The sequence below is a fragment of the Herpailurus yagouaroundi genome, unplaced genomic scaffold (genome assembly GCF_014898765.1).
Source record: "Herpailurus yagouaroundi ecotype Mexico unplaced genomic scaffold, PumYag 194, whole genome shotgun sequence".
Taxonomy (NCBI): domain Eukaryota; kingdom Metazoa; phylum Chordata; class Mammalia; order Carnivora; family Felidae; genus Herpailurus; species Herpailurus yagouaroundi.
In genome coordinates this window covers 5,743,365-5,761,150 of record NW_024412425.1, presented here as the reverse complement: position 1 = coordinate 5,761,150, position 17,786 = coordinate 5,743,365, and the positions used below count along the sequence as shown (strand labels likewise).

The 17,786-nt window shown below is 54.5% G+C and overlaps 1 protein-coding gene across 3 annotated transcripts in view; it reads left to right on the top strand.

Annotated features, from left to right (window-relative positions):
* The window catches only part of CHST8 (carbohydrate sulfotransferase 8), a 124,355-nt gene that overhangs the window by 58,385 nt on the left and 48,184 nt on the right, over positions 1-17,786 (top strand). For 2 of the 3 annotated variants that reach the window (XM_040446208.1, XM_040446210.1), the window contains exon 2: positions 6,074-6,289. In XM_040446208.1, coding sequence (XP_040302142.1) covers positions 6,160-6,289 — 130 coding nt within the window. In that variant the 5' untranslated portion in view covers positions 6,074-6,159. Of the gene's footprint in view, positions 1-1,286; positions 2,016-6,073; positions 6,290-17,786 lie in introns of those variants that run through there. The other variant, XM_040446209.1, reaches the window with a different exon arrangement.

Genomic DNA, 17,786 nt, shown 5'->3' with positions numbered 1-17,786 from the left:
TTCCCCCATTCTCTTCACTGACTTTTGACCAACACATTCAAACTTTAATTTTGTGTAGGGAGTTTCCTAGTGTAATCCATTTTATGGCACCTAAATGACTTGTGTATTTGTTTGTACATATATAATGTGCATTAATACATGGGCATGTATAGCGATAGAGTCCACATTTACCTCCACGAGTGTATTAGTCTTCAAGCCCTGTGATTTGAAATCTGCCCTACCAAACTGAGGATACAAAAATGGCATCCTGGTGTTGAGTGTGCGCTGGGTATGTGGGAGCTTCCAGGCTCCATCAGGCTCTCTAACGGAGCTCACTTCCTTGCCTCTTTTCTCACAGGATTGGGCTACTCTTTGGACATAATTCTAACCCAGACCTGATCAAAACAAACCCACAGCTCCCTAAAACATGCATGACATTTTAGAAATTCCAGGTTCGTGGAGTGCCTCTCTTCAGATGGCCCAGACACCTCCATCTGTTAATCCATGCTCATGTCACACGAGGCACAGGTTATGTTGGTCCCATTCCCTGTGCCAGGCACTGTGCAGGGAATACAAAGATGAGAGACCTCGATGCTGCTCTCAGGTCTCTGAGGGTCTGAGATAGGTGTGTGAACACTCTCCACGTGGTAGGAGAAGGGCTGTAATTGAGGTACACATGCTTACAGGATTGGGGGTGCTGCATCCCCATCCCAGATTCTGCCAGGGTAAGACTCAGTTTCTCTACCTACTGAATTACTATCCCCTACCCTGCTTCATAAAATTCCCTGAAGTCCTGGGCAAGAGACTGCATCCATGGTGTGGTCCTACCCCTGAAAGTAATCAAGGGCATTGTAGCTTATGGCACCTTGGCTGGGCTCTCAGGACCCCCTCACTGCAGCTGCGTGTTTGCAGGCTTCCCTTCAGGCTCTTTGTGTAAGCAGTGGTGGGAAGCCATGCGGTAGCATTCCTAGTGGGTCTGTGGGGCTTCGGGGCTGTTTGAGCCCGACTTATGCCTTGGCCTCCACCTTAGGGCTCCCTTTCCTCTCCCCCTACCCCGACAAGAAATCATGGGGGATTGGAGAGAATCCCTGCCTTGTAGTGGGGAGGATTCTGGCGGGTGAATTACCTCCCCCAGGAGTGGGGTACAGCCCTGTGCGCTGGGGTGTGCTGAGGCTGGGCCTAGGGCATTTCAGGACCTAGGTCAGCGCTCTCCCGCGTCCAGCAGGGTTGGAGTCTGCAGCCCCGCCCCAGAGTCTGAGCAATTGCAGCCATTCGTCACCCTCACAGAGCATTGCAACTTTATGCCTACGCATAAAAACTGGAGGGACTCATCCCAGAGTTTGCTGCCGCCGCTGCCGCCGCTGCCGCCGCTGCTGTTAGAACAGTTTTAATTAGCTGCAGGATTTTAATGAGCTGAAATCAAGAAGAACCCCATCTCAGAAGCAAGCAGGAGCCGCACACACGGAAGAACTCGTCTGACAAAACAGATGGAGGTGGTGTTCTCAGGGGACTGGGCTGTGTGCTCCGTTTCGGTGAGGAGCAAATGAGTTACTGAGGCCAGGAGGCTGCGGAGGAGAGGCGGGAGGTCAGCCCCAGCGCAGGAGCCTCGGCAGGGGCAGAGCGGAGGCACAGCCCCCTCTGCCGCTCCGGTGGAATGCTTGGTGCCGGATTCAAGGTGACGGCAGTGCCTGGCTCCATTCTCCTCAAGTTGCCATAGCAGCCTCTCTCCCGATGAGCAGCTCCTCCTGGAGCCCTCAGCCGGGAGGGACGTCATTGTTCGCTCCTGCCCGTGCAAGGAAGAGACTGACTGGACAGAGAACTTTCTGGGGCCCGGGGTCCACACACCAAGTGGGTGCTGCCATGGGCACATGGCCGGATGCCTCCGGCCGTCTCCAGTGGGGCACGGGAGCGGGTCCTCACAGCCAGAGGGGGTCCTCTGGGTGACTGGGGGAAGCATCCAGGCCTTGGAGCAGCCGCAGCCAAGCGTGTCCTTGGAGCCATCCGTCCATCCGCCTGCCGGCCTGTCGCCACTGGAGGTGCGTGTGTTTTGGCTGAATTCCCAAGTCCTTGCTTGTGCCCTAAAGTGAATTTTCCCAAGAGACAAATTTTTAAATCAGATAAATAAGGAAATGGGAGGAATCCTTGGCCTTGACCTGTGTCCCAGGAGGTGTTTACAAGATTAATTGGATTTTTTTTTTCTTACAGTAAAAAATTGGCAATGCCATCAGGCCTCAGGGAGAGAAAGCCACTGGGAAAACGAGGGATTGTGAGCACAGGACCTTCTGGAAACTGAGTGGGCTGTTTATTTTTCTTGCCTCACTCCTCCCTACTCCACCCCCAGTTATTTGAATTGTCTTATTGTCTGTTGGTCTTGGCAGAGAGGCAGGGAGGAAGGGGAGGGTCTTCCACTTGTCATTGGAGCCGAGTGCGATGCACTGTGTCCCAGATGGGAGCAGAGGCCTGTGAATGTGTTTACGGGGCCCTGGGCAGCCTGGCCCCAGCCTGTGACGGATCGTAGGGTCCACTTCCCAGGCAGCAGCTGGACTCCCAGGAGAGGGAGATGAGCAGCCTTTGGACCAGCATCTTCCCATTGCCTTGAAAATAACGTGTGACTTTGAAGACAAGGACCCTCACAGGAACAGTAGGGGATCAGATGTGCACACTCTCTGAAGTGTCTGGTGATCTCCTAGCTCCCCTCCACCTGTAAAGGAAGGGGGTTCCTACAGATTCTGTGATGTTGGCCCCCTCCTGGGGCATTGAAGACCCAGCCAGACTGCAAACCAGCGACCCAGGAGGGGAGGCATGCTAACCTTTTGATTCCCATTTGCACAGAGCAAGGAGTTAGCTGGGTAGGTGGTCTCCAGTGAGAACAAACACCGAGAGGAAGGTCTCAAAGGGGAAGGCTGAGGTCTGATGCTTAGGGCTGGCCGGGGAAAGCGATGCGTGGCTCTAATACCAGCTTCCCTCCCTTCACAGAAAGGGTGCTGTGTTCTCATGGAGGGGGGCGGGTGTAGAGGGGTCAACAAAAGGGAGGGTCTCTGAAATCAGACACTTGAGTCCCTGATGCTCTGGCCATGGTGAAGGTGCAGGTCCCGGGGCTGGTTTTCTTCCCCTCTCCCCAGATTTGGGGGCAGAGATGTGGTCCTCATCCTGGTTCCACGCACATGGGCTGCTGGGGCCTGGTTCCACGTGGTGGGTTTGGTTTGGGTAGGTTCAGGAACAAATGAGGACAGGTCGTTGCTGCGGGACAGGGGTAGTCAGTACTGGCTTGTATGGTGACAGTGTGACAATTAGGGAGAAGAGGGGGCTGGCCAGTTCTTTTGTAGTCACTTGTGCAGTGCTACTGACCATAAATAATGCAATGATGATCGCATCTGCTTCTGACTCCCCCCCCCTTTTTTTTTTCATCAAATAGAGCTTTTGGGTTGAGATTGGGTGGCATTTTATTAACAGTTTTGCCAGGTAGCCCTGTGCCCTGGCCGTAAACTTGCCGTTCTTTTTCCCCTCCTTCCTCTCTTTCCCTCGCCCTAGGTCAGATTGGTCTCCTGACCACGTCTGTCTGACTCAGGAGGCTGGTGTGGCTGCAGGCAGTGTGTCACCACCACGGCCACGATAATCAGGGTTTTGCAGCAGTTTCTTTACAGCCGGGGCCTTGCTGGGGCCTGTTGATGGAGTGTGTGTGCCGTGGCATATGTGTGTGTGTGTGTGTGTGTGTGTGTGTGTGTGTGTGTGTGTGTATGTGTGTTAGTGCGTGTGCCTCTGCTCCAGAAAGGTCTTGAGCTGCGCCCCTTGCTCCCTACCTGAGGGTCTTGTCCTTGATGAACCAGTGTGTGTGACATTGTTCCCACTCTTCTGACTCCTTTCTGTGACTGCATGGGCCCCCCCCCCCAGGGGTTAAGCCAACTTCTCTGGGGCAGGAGGGCCCAGAGTGAGGGCCAGAGAGAGCAGCTCCGTCTCCCCCCATCCTCTCCCACACCTTGGGGCTGGCCAGGGTGGTCCCGGCACACAGTGCCTATCATTACGAAGGGAAGGGCTTGGGAGATCTCAGGACACAGGGCATCCTATGGGCAGTGTTGAGAGTGACCTTGCCCTTCAGTGGGGCCTGGGCCTGCATGGCTGCACCTGTGTCTCTGCAGGACAATGAGCCAGGTCCCCAGGACCCATCCCGGGCAGCCGTAGAGGGAGAAACCACAGGCCCCCACGAGGGACTCCAGGGTCTGAACCTTTGGGGACAGGTGGCTGCCTGTTTTTACCCTGTGTAAGCCCCGTGGGTGTCCCTGGCAATGGCAGGAAGCAGCAGTCTTTCTTGGGGTGGGGCGGGGGGAGGCCATTGGAAGGGAAGTCAGGGCCAACTTCAAACCTGGAGCCAGCTCCAGAGACAAAACTGAGCCCTGCTCAGCGCTGCCTCCCAAACATCAAAGCTGGGAGGTCGTGGGAACCACCTGCTCAGCACAGCCCAGAGAGCCCGGCGTTCAGGCGCGTTCCCCATGCATAGAGGCCTGGGGCAGGTTAATTAAAGTTAACTGAGTGAAAACATAATTACAGTGACTGCAGAGGGGAGAAACCCAAACCTGCAATTTAACACTCTTCAGCACCAGAGCTTTGCTGAGGACAGTCTAGTCCTTGGGAATCTTTGTCTGGGCCTGGGAGGGAAGGGCTCCTCTTACCACTTCCTGCCTCCTGCCCCCCAGGAGCATGAGGACACAGAGGGACCATAGCTGGGGCTTCCTCCCCCAACACCTGGGTGCCTGGTCAGGAATGGGCGCCCTGACCAAATTACTGTGCCTGAGAAGACCCCCGGCAGGGAAATGACCCTGTGCCAAGCAGCACATCTGGCCTGGGGTCCCCGCCACCCAACTATGATCTCAGAGGCTGCTGGAAGCTGTCCTCCTGGCCTCTACCTCCCTGAGCACTGCCCTGTGCCAGGGCTGGGAAAGCTTCCTACAAGCCTGTTTTGGTAGAAAGAGGGTGGTATCTCTAAGCCCGAACTTAGGAAGGGGCAAAGACAAGGGCACAGAGCAACCTTCCACCACCAACAGGGGAAGTTCTGGAATGCCATGTAGCATGGCCTCCTGTGCAGATCGCTCTCCGGCCCCTATCCTGCTCCACCCATGCCTCCCCCTGCTGCAGGAACTTACATCCTTCCTATGAGCAGATGGCCTTGGGGTGCCCCCCCCCTTGACCCACAAGCTTGGCCCATTTGGAGTCACTGGTTGGTATTTCTGTGCCCTTCAGGAGGAACCAGGGGGAGGGGCAAGTCACCTGGGCATGCTCTGGGTCTGCAGTGGCCAGAGCAACAGGTGTCACAGGGATGTTGTCACCGGTCTCTGAGCCTGGGATCTGTCAAATGCAAGTCAGGCTGCCTCAGCTCCAGGCCAGAGGGCCTCATAGTGGGAGTAACCGTGATCGGGCCAAAGCTTCAGTTCCCACTGATGCGACGGACTATCCAGTGGGGTCTCCATCCTACCAGCCCATCTGTGGGTCAGGGCGGCACAGCTCTGGCTGGTGAGGGAAGCAACCAGGAGAGGGAGTCTCTGTCCCTGGTAGCCTCTGGGCCTGGGAGGCTCCTTCTCAAAGTATCTCGCTCTGTGGAGACACTTGTCCCCAGCATCCTGCAGGGAGGAGCCAGGGCAGAGAGATCCAAGAGCTCCTCTGTCCACCAGGACAGTTATAAGGGACAAAGGCCCAGATTGCTGCCTCTTCTCGGGGCGTAGACCCTTTCTAGGGAGCACACCTGCTCTGTTGGAAGCTCAGAGAGCCTGGACAGTGCAGGGCCCATTACAGGCTGTGGGTCTCAGGGCTCCAGCCTGGGCTTCCCCAGGCAGGGGCCGGGGAGTGTCTCTCTCCATGATTTTTCTGGGGGTGCAGATACAGGGGACCCTGCTGGGAAGCTGGTGTCCCAGCAACAGGCAGTGACTGGACTTCCCTCAACCTCTTTGGGCTGGAAGGATGCAAGGGACATACCTGAGTACATTCTAAGGGATGGAGGGATCCAGGGATTATGCTTGGTCATAGGCAGTGACTGGGGCCTCAGCCCACGTAGGATGCCCTGTGCCTCAGTGATGGACCATCTTTCTCCCCATCTGCCCTGTAGACTGTGGCCTGATGGACGCTTGGTGTGGATGATGAGGGAAGAACGCACCTCCCACACCCGAGAGGTGAGCCCGGAGCAAGCCCCGGATGACCCCACGAGCCGGAACGATGCGGCTGGCCTGCATGTTCTCATCCATCCTGCTGTTTGGAGCCGCAGGCCTCCTCCTCTTCATCAGCCTGCAGGACCCCACGGAGCTCTCCCCTCGGCAGGTGCCAGGTGAGCCCTTGCGCTCGGCCCCGCCGCCCACTTGCCCCAGCTTTCCTGTCCGCAGTGCAGGCCTCCACGGCTGCCCTGGTTCCCAGTCTGTGCTGAAGGTTCCCGGCAGGCAAAGGAGGGGTCCTGGCCTTCTACTGGCAGGCATCAGCCTCTGGCCTCTGGCCTCTAGCCTGTGGTCACTCCTCTTGAAGTGAGGGCCAGGCTGCCTGTCTCTCAGCCAGTTGTTGCTTTCAGTGAAGCTGAGGCTTAAAGAGGATTCTGCCATCTCTTGGGGCCTCTCCCACACTGTCTGGGACATCAGAGGGTGAATGGCTTCTCCTTGAGCCTGTGGCCCCCATGGGACTCTGTTTCTGTGCCAGCCCTGGAACCCCTCGAATCCAGCCCCTTGGCCTGGGCCCCTCCTGCCTTTGTGAAGCTGAGATTACCCCACCTCCCACCTGCATCCCACACGTCCCTCGTGAGCCACTGAGGGGAGCACCCTTCATGACTTACAGAGGTCTGCTGAGGACAGGTGGGGTGCAGCGAGGAGACAAGGGGAAGGATGGTTCTGGAGCCTCAGGCAGGCAGAATGTGGAGAGGGGAGCTTAGGAGGGTGCCTGCTGCTCAGACACAGCCCTTACTCGTCTCTCAGCTGTGGGCCTGGGGCCCTTTAGCAGGGAGGTCTGTGAAGACACCCATGTGCTCCAGGACGAGGACAATATGGAAGAGTAGAGGCCGTGGATTTAGGCAGAGAGATTCCTGCACCACTCTTGCCTGCAGGGCTCACCCTATAGGAGAGCAGTGCCCAGCCCTTCTCCAGCCCCACCCTCAGCTCTGGCTGCCTCACCCCTCCTAAGCACAGATTGAAGGCCCATAGGCATCAGGTAGAAAATCAGAAGGGGCACAAGGAGACTAGAGCAGGGGCCCTGGGCCTGGCAGCTGCTACCAGAGGCCCCGGTCGGGGAGGCCAATGAGTTCATTCTTTCATCAACTAGAGGCAGCCAGGGCAGTGGGACCCCAGGAGACAGCAGGCAAGTCACAGGTACTGACTCACACCTGGGCTGGGGCCTCACAGAGGGTGGGGGAGTGGCTGTCAGAAGTGGTTCTGGCTCCTCCCCGGCTTCTGAAGCAGCAAGGACATGTGACCAGGATGGCTCCTCTGTGGGGACCTCACAGCCTCACGTGAGCCTTAGAGTGGCTGACGGCCCTATGTCGGCAGAACCCAGCCCCATGGGTCAGGCCGGCTGAGATTGGCATCCCCAGTTGTATGTTATCTGTGCAGAAATGAGGTCCTGAACAGGGGTCCTCAAGTATGGCTTGGGGTAAATGGTGTATCCTTGGGGGTGACCCATGGATCTTTGGTGCCTGTCTTGGTGCGTGTGTGGTTGGGGCACACACATGGGCAGAGGGTCTTTGTGTTCGGGGTCTGTGCTCTGTGGGACAAGCCCGGGAGGGAAGGCGTGAGCGTGCCTTTGGGGCAGGGCCATGCCCCCATCCATGGTACACTGCTGGGACAAATGCTATATTCCTGGGTAGAGTTGGGATCTGGTGGCCGGGATGTGTGTCCTGCCATGTTGCAGCCGGCCGTCAGATCAGAGTGCTTGATCTTTGTGTGTCCTGTGGGTGGCAGATTCTTGCCCCTCACACCAGCTGGCCTTGCCCTGCACAGCTGTCCCTGAGCGTGTGGATCCTTTCCATCACCAGTGGGGCCAGGGCCCACAGGACGGCTAGGATCCAGGGTGGAGTGACGAGCCAGGAGAGAAACCGAGAGCCTCGGGCTGGCACGGTGTGTGGGATGACACGAAGCTCAGAGGAGTGTCCCCCTACAGTGGGGATAGCGTGGGCCTGGCAGACCGTGCACAGAGCACACTTGGGTCTCGAGCCGTGTTCTTCTGGCTATAAATGGAGCTGGACCACTTTCGCCACGTGGCAGGTGAGAGGCAACCTTGACGTTCTACGTAAATCACATCAAACGCAGTCATAAAACTTTAAGTAATGCTTATGTTACTTTCCCTGAGCAAAGTGTTCCTGACACAGGCTGTTTGTGTTGATTTGTTACTATTCATTTATTCTTTCCCTGTACTTCTCACAGCAGCCTAATTGTGATTCGGTACCAAGAAAGCAATATCAAAGTAATTTTCCACAACATTAGTTACAATTTTCTTCTGATCTTTCAAGTGAAACAATCCCATCCTGTTGGCTTCTCTGAGCATATAAACCTTGATTACATTTATCTGTTGGAAACCAGTGCTTACAAAGTGTATGTATCCAGTTGCGTGGGTGGGTGGCCCCCAGAGCCTGGACAAGCCTTCTCCCTGTGGATTTCTGCCTGTGGGAGGTACAAAGTCAGGAGGCTGCCCTGCCATCCGGATTGGGTAAGGCCATTGGGAATGCCATCTACAGAAGAAATTCCACACAGGCTATACTGGCTGTCATAGCGGCAGAAACTTCCCTGGGAACGCAGTGTCCGGGAGCCACTGTTGGTGGCGTTGACCAAGGCAAAGGGCAGAGGGGTTGGGGCAGCAAGTGAAGATCCAGAAATAAGCTTGAGAGTGGGAGAAGGAGCCTTTAGTTGCTTGTGGCCCCTCGGAGTCGGGTGTTGTTCAGATTTCTCCTGCAGAGTTATTAGGTATTAATAGCATCTGAAGCTCTCAGGGACCAGACAGCAAACCTCGCCTGACTCGTGCATTCAATGGAATTATATGGGCTTGCCAACTTTTGTAAATCAAGCCATTTTTCCAAAATGTTTGCTATATTTTAAATCAATCAAACCTCTTGAAACGTGAATCGCTGCTGGTTAACCTGTTGGGTAAGATTAGATTTTGGTGTGCATCAGAGAATTCACCTATCCAAATGATTTTCCAGTCTCCAACATTGCCAGGCCACAAGGCCTCAGGAAACTCACTTCTTGACTCAAGAGACTAGACTTGCCCCTTCTGTAGGCGGAAGACTCAGAGAATAGGCAAGAACCTGGAATAACACATCCCAGCCTGCTGGCCCTGGAGAGGCAGAAGACAGGCTCCACGTGTGGAGCTGGGCAGACGTGTGGAGCCACGTGTGTGGCTGGGCAGACTGAAATTTTATGAGGGGCCCCTCTTTATGAGCTTTTTCTTACGGAGGGTTTAGAACCGCCCAGAGTCGATGAGAATAGTACGATGGCGCCACGCACCCAGGACCAGCATGCTCCAAATGCAGTCAGGCTGCCGCACCTACAGCCACATCCTCATCTGTCCTGATTTTTTTTTTAATTTTTTTTTTACACTTTATTTATTTTTGAGAGAGAGAGAGAGAGAGACAGAGCACAAGTGGGGGAGGGACAGAAAGAATGAGAGAGAGAGAGAGAGAGAGAGAGAGAGAGAGGGAGGGAGACACAGAATCCAAAGCAGGCTCCAGGTTCTGAGCTGTCAGCACAGAGCCCGACGCGACATGGGGGGCTCGAACTCACAAACTGCGAGATCATGACCTGAGCCAAAGTCAGAGGCTTAACTGACTGATTTTTGAAGCCTGTGCCGGTACCATATCAATTCAGCCAGAAATGTTACGATATATTTCTCACTTTAAGAGATAAAAACTCTGTTTTAAAACTTTCAATAATTCTTTACTATCCAGCGTTCAAATTCCTAAGTTGAATCCCAACTCTTATAAATACTTTTATTTCCACTTTGTTTTATCCAGTATCCGGATACAGCCCGCACACTGCAGCTCAGAGGATGAGTCTTTCAAGTCTCTTTCAATCTGTAATATTCTCTCCTCATCTTGATTTTTCTCTTGCTATTTATTGGAGGAAACTGGGTCACAGGTCCTGCAGAGTTTCCCACCATTGGGATTTTTTTTTAATTTTTTTTTTTAACGTTTATTTATTTTTGAGACAGAGAGAGACAGAGCATGAACGGGGGAGGGTCAGAGAGAGGGAGACACAGAATCCGAAACAGGCTCCAGGCTCCAAGCTGTCAGCACAGAGCCCGACGCGGGGCTCGAACTCACGGACCATGAGATCATGACCTGAGCCGAAGTCGGCCGCTCAACCGACTGAGCCACCCAGGCGCCCCCCATCGTTGGGATTTTTGTTGGTTTTACTCATTTGGTGTCGTTGTCTTCTGTTCTTTGCATTTCCTGTAAATTAAGTAAACCTAGCAGCTTGAACAGATAGAGGTTTCTTTTCTTTTCTTTTCTTTTCTTTTCTTTTCTTTTCTTTTCTATTCTTTCTTTTCTTTTTGACAAGAATGTGCACGTGGTCATATGTGCTTTCATCAGGAGGCGCATATCTGCCTGGCTCTCTTTTGCAATGTCAACTAGCCACTGATGATGCACCTAGATGTATCCATTCTTCCGGGCTACACAATGCAGTGCTCTGATTTCATCATTCCTTCTTCATTCTTTTAAGTGGGATGGATTTTGTTTTCATGGGACGAGGGGAGTCGTTGGTAGTGACCCAGGAAGCCAGGGTGACGGTGGATTGATTGGTTTATTCATTGGTAAATAAAAAAAATTTAAAACTTGACCTTCTGATACAGATTCTGTGGTTAACACACTACGAGTTCTTTCTTTTTTTGATGTTTGGTTTCTAGAGTGAGTTTTCTTAAGGCAGGGCCACCCCATGTTTCAGGGAAGTAGCTCTTTGCTTTCCTGAAGCCGTGGAGGTGTGGATGGTGGAGCTGGGGACTGGGCTGATGCTGGGGTGTCAAAGGGGGAGGCAGCTACAGTGACAGCAGGGGTCCCTTCCTGCTCAGGGGCCCCGAGTGCAGACAAAGGGACTGGACAGCCCCTGGTGACTTCCTGGTCTACAATAACCTGCTCCCGGGGCATTCCTTCCACAGCACAAGGGCATCCAAGGATGGTAATAATAACAAACATTGACCAGGATTTTACCATGTGCCAGATCTTGTGTCAAGCACTTTACAGGTATTAATATGTATAATTCTCATAGCTGATTATTCCCATTTACAGGTGCAGTGCCGAGCGGTCGCTTGTGTGGACACACAACGGCACTGCTGCCACTCTCAGGCACCTTACGTGTGTTTAGTACTCACTGAATACTTTCAAAACCCCAGGAGTTAAGTACTATTACACCATCTGACAGATGAGACTACTGAGATAAGAGAGGTTGAGAGCCACGCCTGAGGCCACACAGCCTAGGGATTCAGAGCCAGGATTTGTCCTTAGACAGCAGGCTGTCGCCACTGCACCTGCTGCTGTCCTAACAGCTGTGATGCTCCATATTGTCTGCTCTGGGCCCAGAGCAGAGCCTGGGCGGAGAGAGAACCTGGATGAAGATTTGGAGGCATGAGGGAATTTGGCATGGGAGGAACTCCTGGTGGATTAGGGGCAGGAGTGTGACCCGGGGATCTTGACTAGTACTGCAGACATGGCCAGTCCCGGGGCCCATAAGCCCTTTTTTGCAGCATCTCAGAGGAGCGAGCCTTTGCTGCAGGCTGCGGGGAGCCCCGGGGATCCTGAAGTGGGGGCGGCTGTTAGAAGGCTCACTTTAATGGCTGCGTGTTTGGAGCTGTGGGCAGGAGCAGGGGAGGGGAAGAGAGTGCGAGGAACCACAGAGTGGCGTGGGAGAGAGGGCAGGGACCGGAGAGGGTAGATTCGGGGTGTTGGGGCAAGTACACAGTGGGGATGGTGATGAGGGTGAGGGGGGCTGTTGTCTCAGTTCAAGATGCCTCTGGCTCTGGCAGATCGAGACGGGGGTACCACTTACCGAGACAGGACACGCCAGATGGGGAGCAGTTTGGGGGAGGGGGCCGGAGACCACGCGTTTTGTCTTGGGCAGGGGCATCTGAGTTGCTGGGCGGAGTTGCTCTGGATTCCAGACACACAGGCCGCAGGGGACGAGAACCAGCAATCCATCCCCCCCCCCCCCAGCCCCCGCCAACCCCATCCCTCCTCCACCCGCATCTCTGCTCTCAGAACGCACACTTCGCTCCTTTGGCCTCAGACACCTGAGGGCAGTAGTGGCTGGAAGAGCCAGGAGGGCTGCCTGGAGGAGGGGAGCTGTGGTTGTTAAGAGGTGACCACGTGCTGACCGACGGCGGAAGCAGAGAGTAGTGAGACTGTCCTGGAGCCCGGGTCTCTCTGCAGAGCACACGGTGCTGACCATCTTGCCTAGTCTCTTACCACTAGAAATCAGCAGCACCAGAATTCCCATGCCCATGGGCCCGACCGACTCCAGGGCTCCTGTTTTTGTTCCCTGGAGGCAGGGCTGTGTTGGCTGGAGAGAGTGTGGCCCTCCCTCTTGGTCCCATGGTTACCAGGGACGCACAGCCCTGCCTGTGCCAGATACTTGTCTTGTTTGTCTTGTTTCTACAGCAACTCTTTGTCCAGGTATGTCCCCTCGGAGCCCTGAGAACACCCCGGCTGGGTCAAGGCCACAGGAGTAACTGCTGAGGGGCTCTCAGAAACTCCCCACTGTGAGGCTGATGGACCAAGCAGAGGTATGGCGGCTGCCCCTCCTCTGCCCTGGCACCTGGGCCAGGCTGGTCTCAGGGGAGGGGCAGCCTGCTGGAGCCAGGGTGTCTGAGCTATGCTCCTTCCGGGCCATGGGAGCCGGCAGCCCCTCCAGCTTCCTGGAACCATCTGCTTTCCCCGGGCAGGTGGGTTTTATTGGAATCCTCTCGAGTCTGTTTCCTGAAACCATTTTCTAACGGCATTGCGGAACATCATATATATTTTCCACAAACCTTGCGAGGCTGACACATCCTTGTTGTGACTGTGAATATCAGAAGTGACATGTAATTGCAGTGATCCATCCTGTTAAGTAGCTGGCAATATATCATTGCAAAATCAGCAGGGCTGGGACTCTCAGAACCCGGTGTTTCTGAACAATGCACCTGCAGCATGTTCAAACTCTCTTACCAAACACCGCCGAAGGCTCATGAGGGCCGCCTCGCCCTCCCTCACCTCGCTTTTCTGTGACCACAGCAAAGAAATTTTACTCTAGGTAAAACCACCCTCTGAGTTTCCCATTCTTCGGAGTGCCCTCTCCTCGGCACAGAATGCATTGGGGTCAAAGTCAAGGCTGGGGGTCAGGATCCTGGTAACAGTGCTCCTTACAAGCATCACCCTTGGACTTTTTGGGCCCCTCCCTTTTCCTTGTAAGCTCCAGGGCAGCTCTGTGGGGTTCCTTCTGGTGCCGTGGGGTGGGCAGTGAGCCGGGCAGCCCAGTCATCGCTGTGTCGGCAGGGGAAGGAAACCCGTGGGCTCAACAATTGCAGGATTGGAGACCCAAGTGGCCAGAAGCCCAAGGACGTGATGGCTGAGCCCACCTTGATGGGGCGGGTGCACTGAGGCAGAGTCTGCATATTTCGGGGGTGCTGTTCACACTTTGTTCTGTGCTAATTCTGGGGTAGTGCTGACTTAGACTCTGGGGTGAAGGGTGCCTTGTGGATGTGCAGAGGGCAATACTGATGGAGGGACAGACACAGGTCCTGCTGGAAAAGGGGGTATGGTATTAGGACACGCAGCCCTCAAGTGTGGCCACCTGGAGCCCACTGATTTGGTGGGCCCCGGGGTGCTGGCTTTGGAGCTGAGTCCGGAATCTGCTTTTGGAGGTGGGGCTTCATGACAGACCCTCCCTCCTGCCCTCCCGGGGAGGCCATGTGGGCCCAGTCTCTACAGGGAGACCTTCTCTGTCCCCACCCTCTCACACTGAGGCTGGGGCATCCCCAGTGGCACCCCCCGGCCCACAGCTCCCCAGCATCTGCTTCTCTGACTGGGCCTCAAACATCTCCTCCCCTCCCTGCAGAAGACACCCTGGGGGTCTCCAGCCAGAACCTCACTTTCCTTTGGTGCGTTAAAGTATGCTAAATGAAAAATAATGAGCCTGTAGGAACTAATAACAGGAATCACCTAATTAAATTAGGAAACAGACATCCTATCGCTGTAATCTGAAAATTGATATTAATAGAAAGTGGTCCCAGAATTGTTATGCTAAAGGTTCCTAGGGGTGGGGAAATTAAAAAGGAGAGCAGAACGGAAAATTGGGACAATCGTATCCAATAAGAGCAAGACTTAGGTTTTATAGGAACTAAAGGAAAACGCTAAAAATAGAAGACAGGATCATTGTGTGGATCTAATGAAGTAATGGACAAACATGGCTTTGAAAGCTACAGAGCTCCACGTGCGTGTATGATGATAATTTTTTAAATGAGACAATGTAATTAAGCTTCAGTGTGCATGAAACGTGGTGATAGTTACCGTTTATTGGCGCCTGGCACTGCCCCCAGTGCCTTTGCTTGTTCCTCCGCCTGTGAGGCAGGCATGATTGTCCTCAGCTCAGACTCAACAGAGGGTAAGGTGGTTGCCCAGAGTCCTGCGGCCAGAGTGGCCCGAGCCAGGATTCAGACCCAGATTTAGCTGGTTGCAAAGCCCCTCCCCAGCTCACTCTACCTTCCTTGCCCGTTGCTACTAGTTGGTGTCGTGGTCTGCATCTCTTGTATCTTCTGATGTTTTTCTGCCGTTTCTTCAAAGTGCATTTCTTGCTGACACCCAGCGGCAGCCCCAGCCCCAGGGCTCCTCTGGTGGCTCGGGTAACAAAGCCCACACAAAGCCGCCTTCTGAAATTACAGTCCAGCTGGAAAACTGGGTCTCCTATTACGTCTGGGCCTGGGCGGGGGCCGCGCGGGGCTGCCAGTTCCGATGCTCAAGCCGGCTCCCGGAAGCCCTGGTTTCAGGTTGCGTGTCCACAGCACCGGATTGTTCCCCTAGGCCCCCTACTTGGAGGGGTGAATCAGGCTCTGTTCACCTGCGACGTGAGTCATGGCTTGGCGGGCCCAGAGCGGGGCTCAGGTGTGCGGTGACCCTTTTCCCACTCTGCCCGGCCCAGAATGAATTGGAGGGACCCAGCGGGGAGGGGAGGAGGGGGTCAAGATCTGTATGTGATATGCCCCAGAATCACATTTGGTCTGGGACGCTGTGACTGCACCTGGGCCAACGTTGAGCCCCAGGAGGATTAAGCCAGGGTGTCAGCAGGGGGGTTACTCCCAGGACTGAACTTCCTCTCCCTCCTTGTGTGCCCCACCCCCCCCCCACCCCTGACCCCATTCACCAACCAGGCATCTTCAGTGGGGGCCGCCTGACATCGGAGCCAAACCCCCCACTCGACTCAGGGGTTCTGCCAGAAGAGCAGAGCTCCAATCCCGAGGGGTGGCCCCCTCTGCCTGGCTTGCCTCCCTCTCAGCCACATTTGGCCTGGGGGCTTGGGGCTGTGGCGGGAGAGGGGGTGCTCAGGACCCCCTCAGATTCAGATTCAGTGAATCTGAATGTTGCACTCCCTGCCAATGTGGGGAAGGGTCCAGTGGGGCCCTAATGTGTGCTTATGGAGTCCCTCTCACCTTTCTGAAGTCCTGCGTTGCTAGTGTGGGCAGCAGAGAAGGGATTCTGTGCCAGAGAAGGGTGCAAGGACAGGGCTGTTGCTATGGTTGCTGTCCTTCTCCATGGCCACTGGGTGGTTCTTGGCTTTTTAAACCCTGAAAAGGTCATGGTGGTAGTTATGACAACAGAAGCACCGGGGAGTTGGTTCTGAAGGCCGATGCGGGTCCACAGTGGAGTGAGCCCGTCAGGGACACTGTGGGTGTGGGCTGGGGCCCCGCATGCCTTGGGTCAGGCCTCGGTGGGGCTCTCACCGGGACCCCACCTGCTGGCCCCTCCTGCTTATGGTGACACCTTCCTGGTGGCCTGAGGGTCAACGTGTGTCTTTTCCCTCCTGAAGTATTTGCAGGAAGTCAGGAGCTCAGGCAGACCCCATCTAAGCCACAAGCTCACTGTTACCTCTCTGCTGATGTTTTCATGATAAAGCTTATTTCGGGGATTTGTGGCTCTGAAGTTTTGACTTGAATCGTGGTGGAGCTCAATGGACAATTCTATTGAGGAGGGCACCTTTTGGGATGAGCACTGGGTGTTGTATGGAAACCAATTTGACAATAAATTTCATATTAAAATAAATAATTAATTAATTACATGAGATACTATACAATCATTAATAAAATAAAAAAAATAAAATAAAATAAAATAAAATGTTTTGTTTAGATGGGAAAACTAGCTTAATGGGTTCTGTTGTCCCCGATAGCTGAGGTCCTGGAGCCCCTGCACAGCCAATGGCTCCTAATGGAGGGGTAAGAAGCACCTGGGGCGGTCTTCCCATTCTCACGGTCTGGGGTCCAGATGGGACACTGAGGGCTGCTCCTCACCAAGCCCTCGGTCCTGGCCATGGCATTTTCCAGCCCTCCACAGACGTTCTGAAGACCATCTATGGAGTAGACGGGCCCCCATGCAAGCCCCGCTTCCCCCAGCTTGGTTGTACCCAGAGCAGGTCAAGCGTCCAGTCCCTGGACAGTGGTTCTCAGCCCAGGTGGTTCTCAACCTGGGTTGGACCGAGGGAGTGTGGTCAGTGTACCTTTCACCACATTTTGGTCGCATGTCCACATGTGGCTCGTCCTGGGAAGGAGAAACCTACAGATATTTGTGAATGCATTCGACCTTTGCCCTCAGGGTCTGGCCTGCCTCCCAAGAGAGGGAGATGGGGAGAGAAAGGATGAGTTGGGATGTCACTGAAAACTGTGTGGGGTCACTAGGTCCATCAGAAAATGCATCCAGGGAGGGGAGACTAGGGAACTGGGCCACCACTCGGCTCCAGCCGAGTTCTGGGCAATGTGAGCCCAGAGTGCCCAGACCCTCTTATTTTATTTTTTCCAAAGAAGCTAGGAGCCTGTACCATATTTCTGTGAATTCTCCTGATTTTTAAGTGGCAGCTCAAAGTTTTGAAGTTTAGAAGACTGTTTCAGGGTCGGATAATAGTTCATGCTTGGTACCTCCTGTCGGCTGGATGGACGGGAAGGAGAGGGTCTGTCCCATATCCCATACCTCCCTCGGGCTGACAACTGCCCCCTCTTGCCCTCCCTGTGCAACCCCCGCCCCCCAGGACAGAGAGGTGGTGGGTGTTCCCGGTGGGGAGGGAATTGGTTAACTATTTCCTGCCCTGGGAGACTTACATGAAGCCAAACCCCAAGCAAGTCATGGACAGTTTCTCTGGGTACGTCCAAGGGCCCTTGTCTGGTTCAGGGGCCAGGAGCCCTGCCAGATAACTGTTCATGACTTCAGCACGGGGACTGGGGGATGAGTCGGCAGAGGTGTGGGGGACACAAGGGCCAGGGGTAGGGGCCTGGGGAGGCACACACTAAAAACCTTCCTTCATTCGCACACAACTACTCATATGCAGATATCTTTACCACTAACACCAGCAAATTGCTGTGAGTAAAGGATCTTTTATGGACAAATCTTCTTGCAAGGGTGGGCCTACCAAAGAGCTGGGAGTGGGCTGTGGGCACCCACTGGGGTGGGTTTGGGTTAAAAGGGATATCCTGTTTCTCACAGTGATGCCAGGGATGGCTACGCTGGCCTTCTTTGTTTCCCACCGGGGATACTGTCTGCAGTAGTCACATCTGTCAAGGGTCTCCTGTGGGAGCGACCAAGGCTAGCCCAGCAAGGGACGCTTTGCACTTCCCTTCCCTGCTGCCTC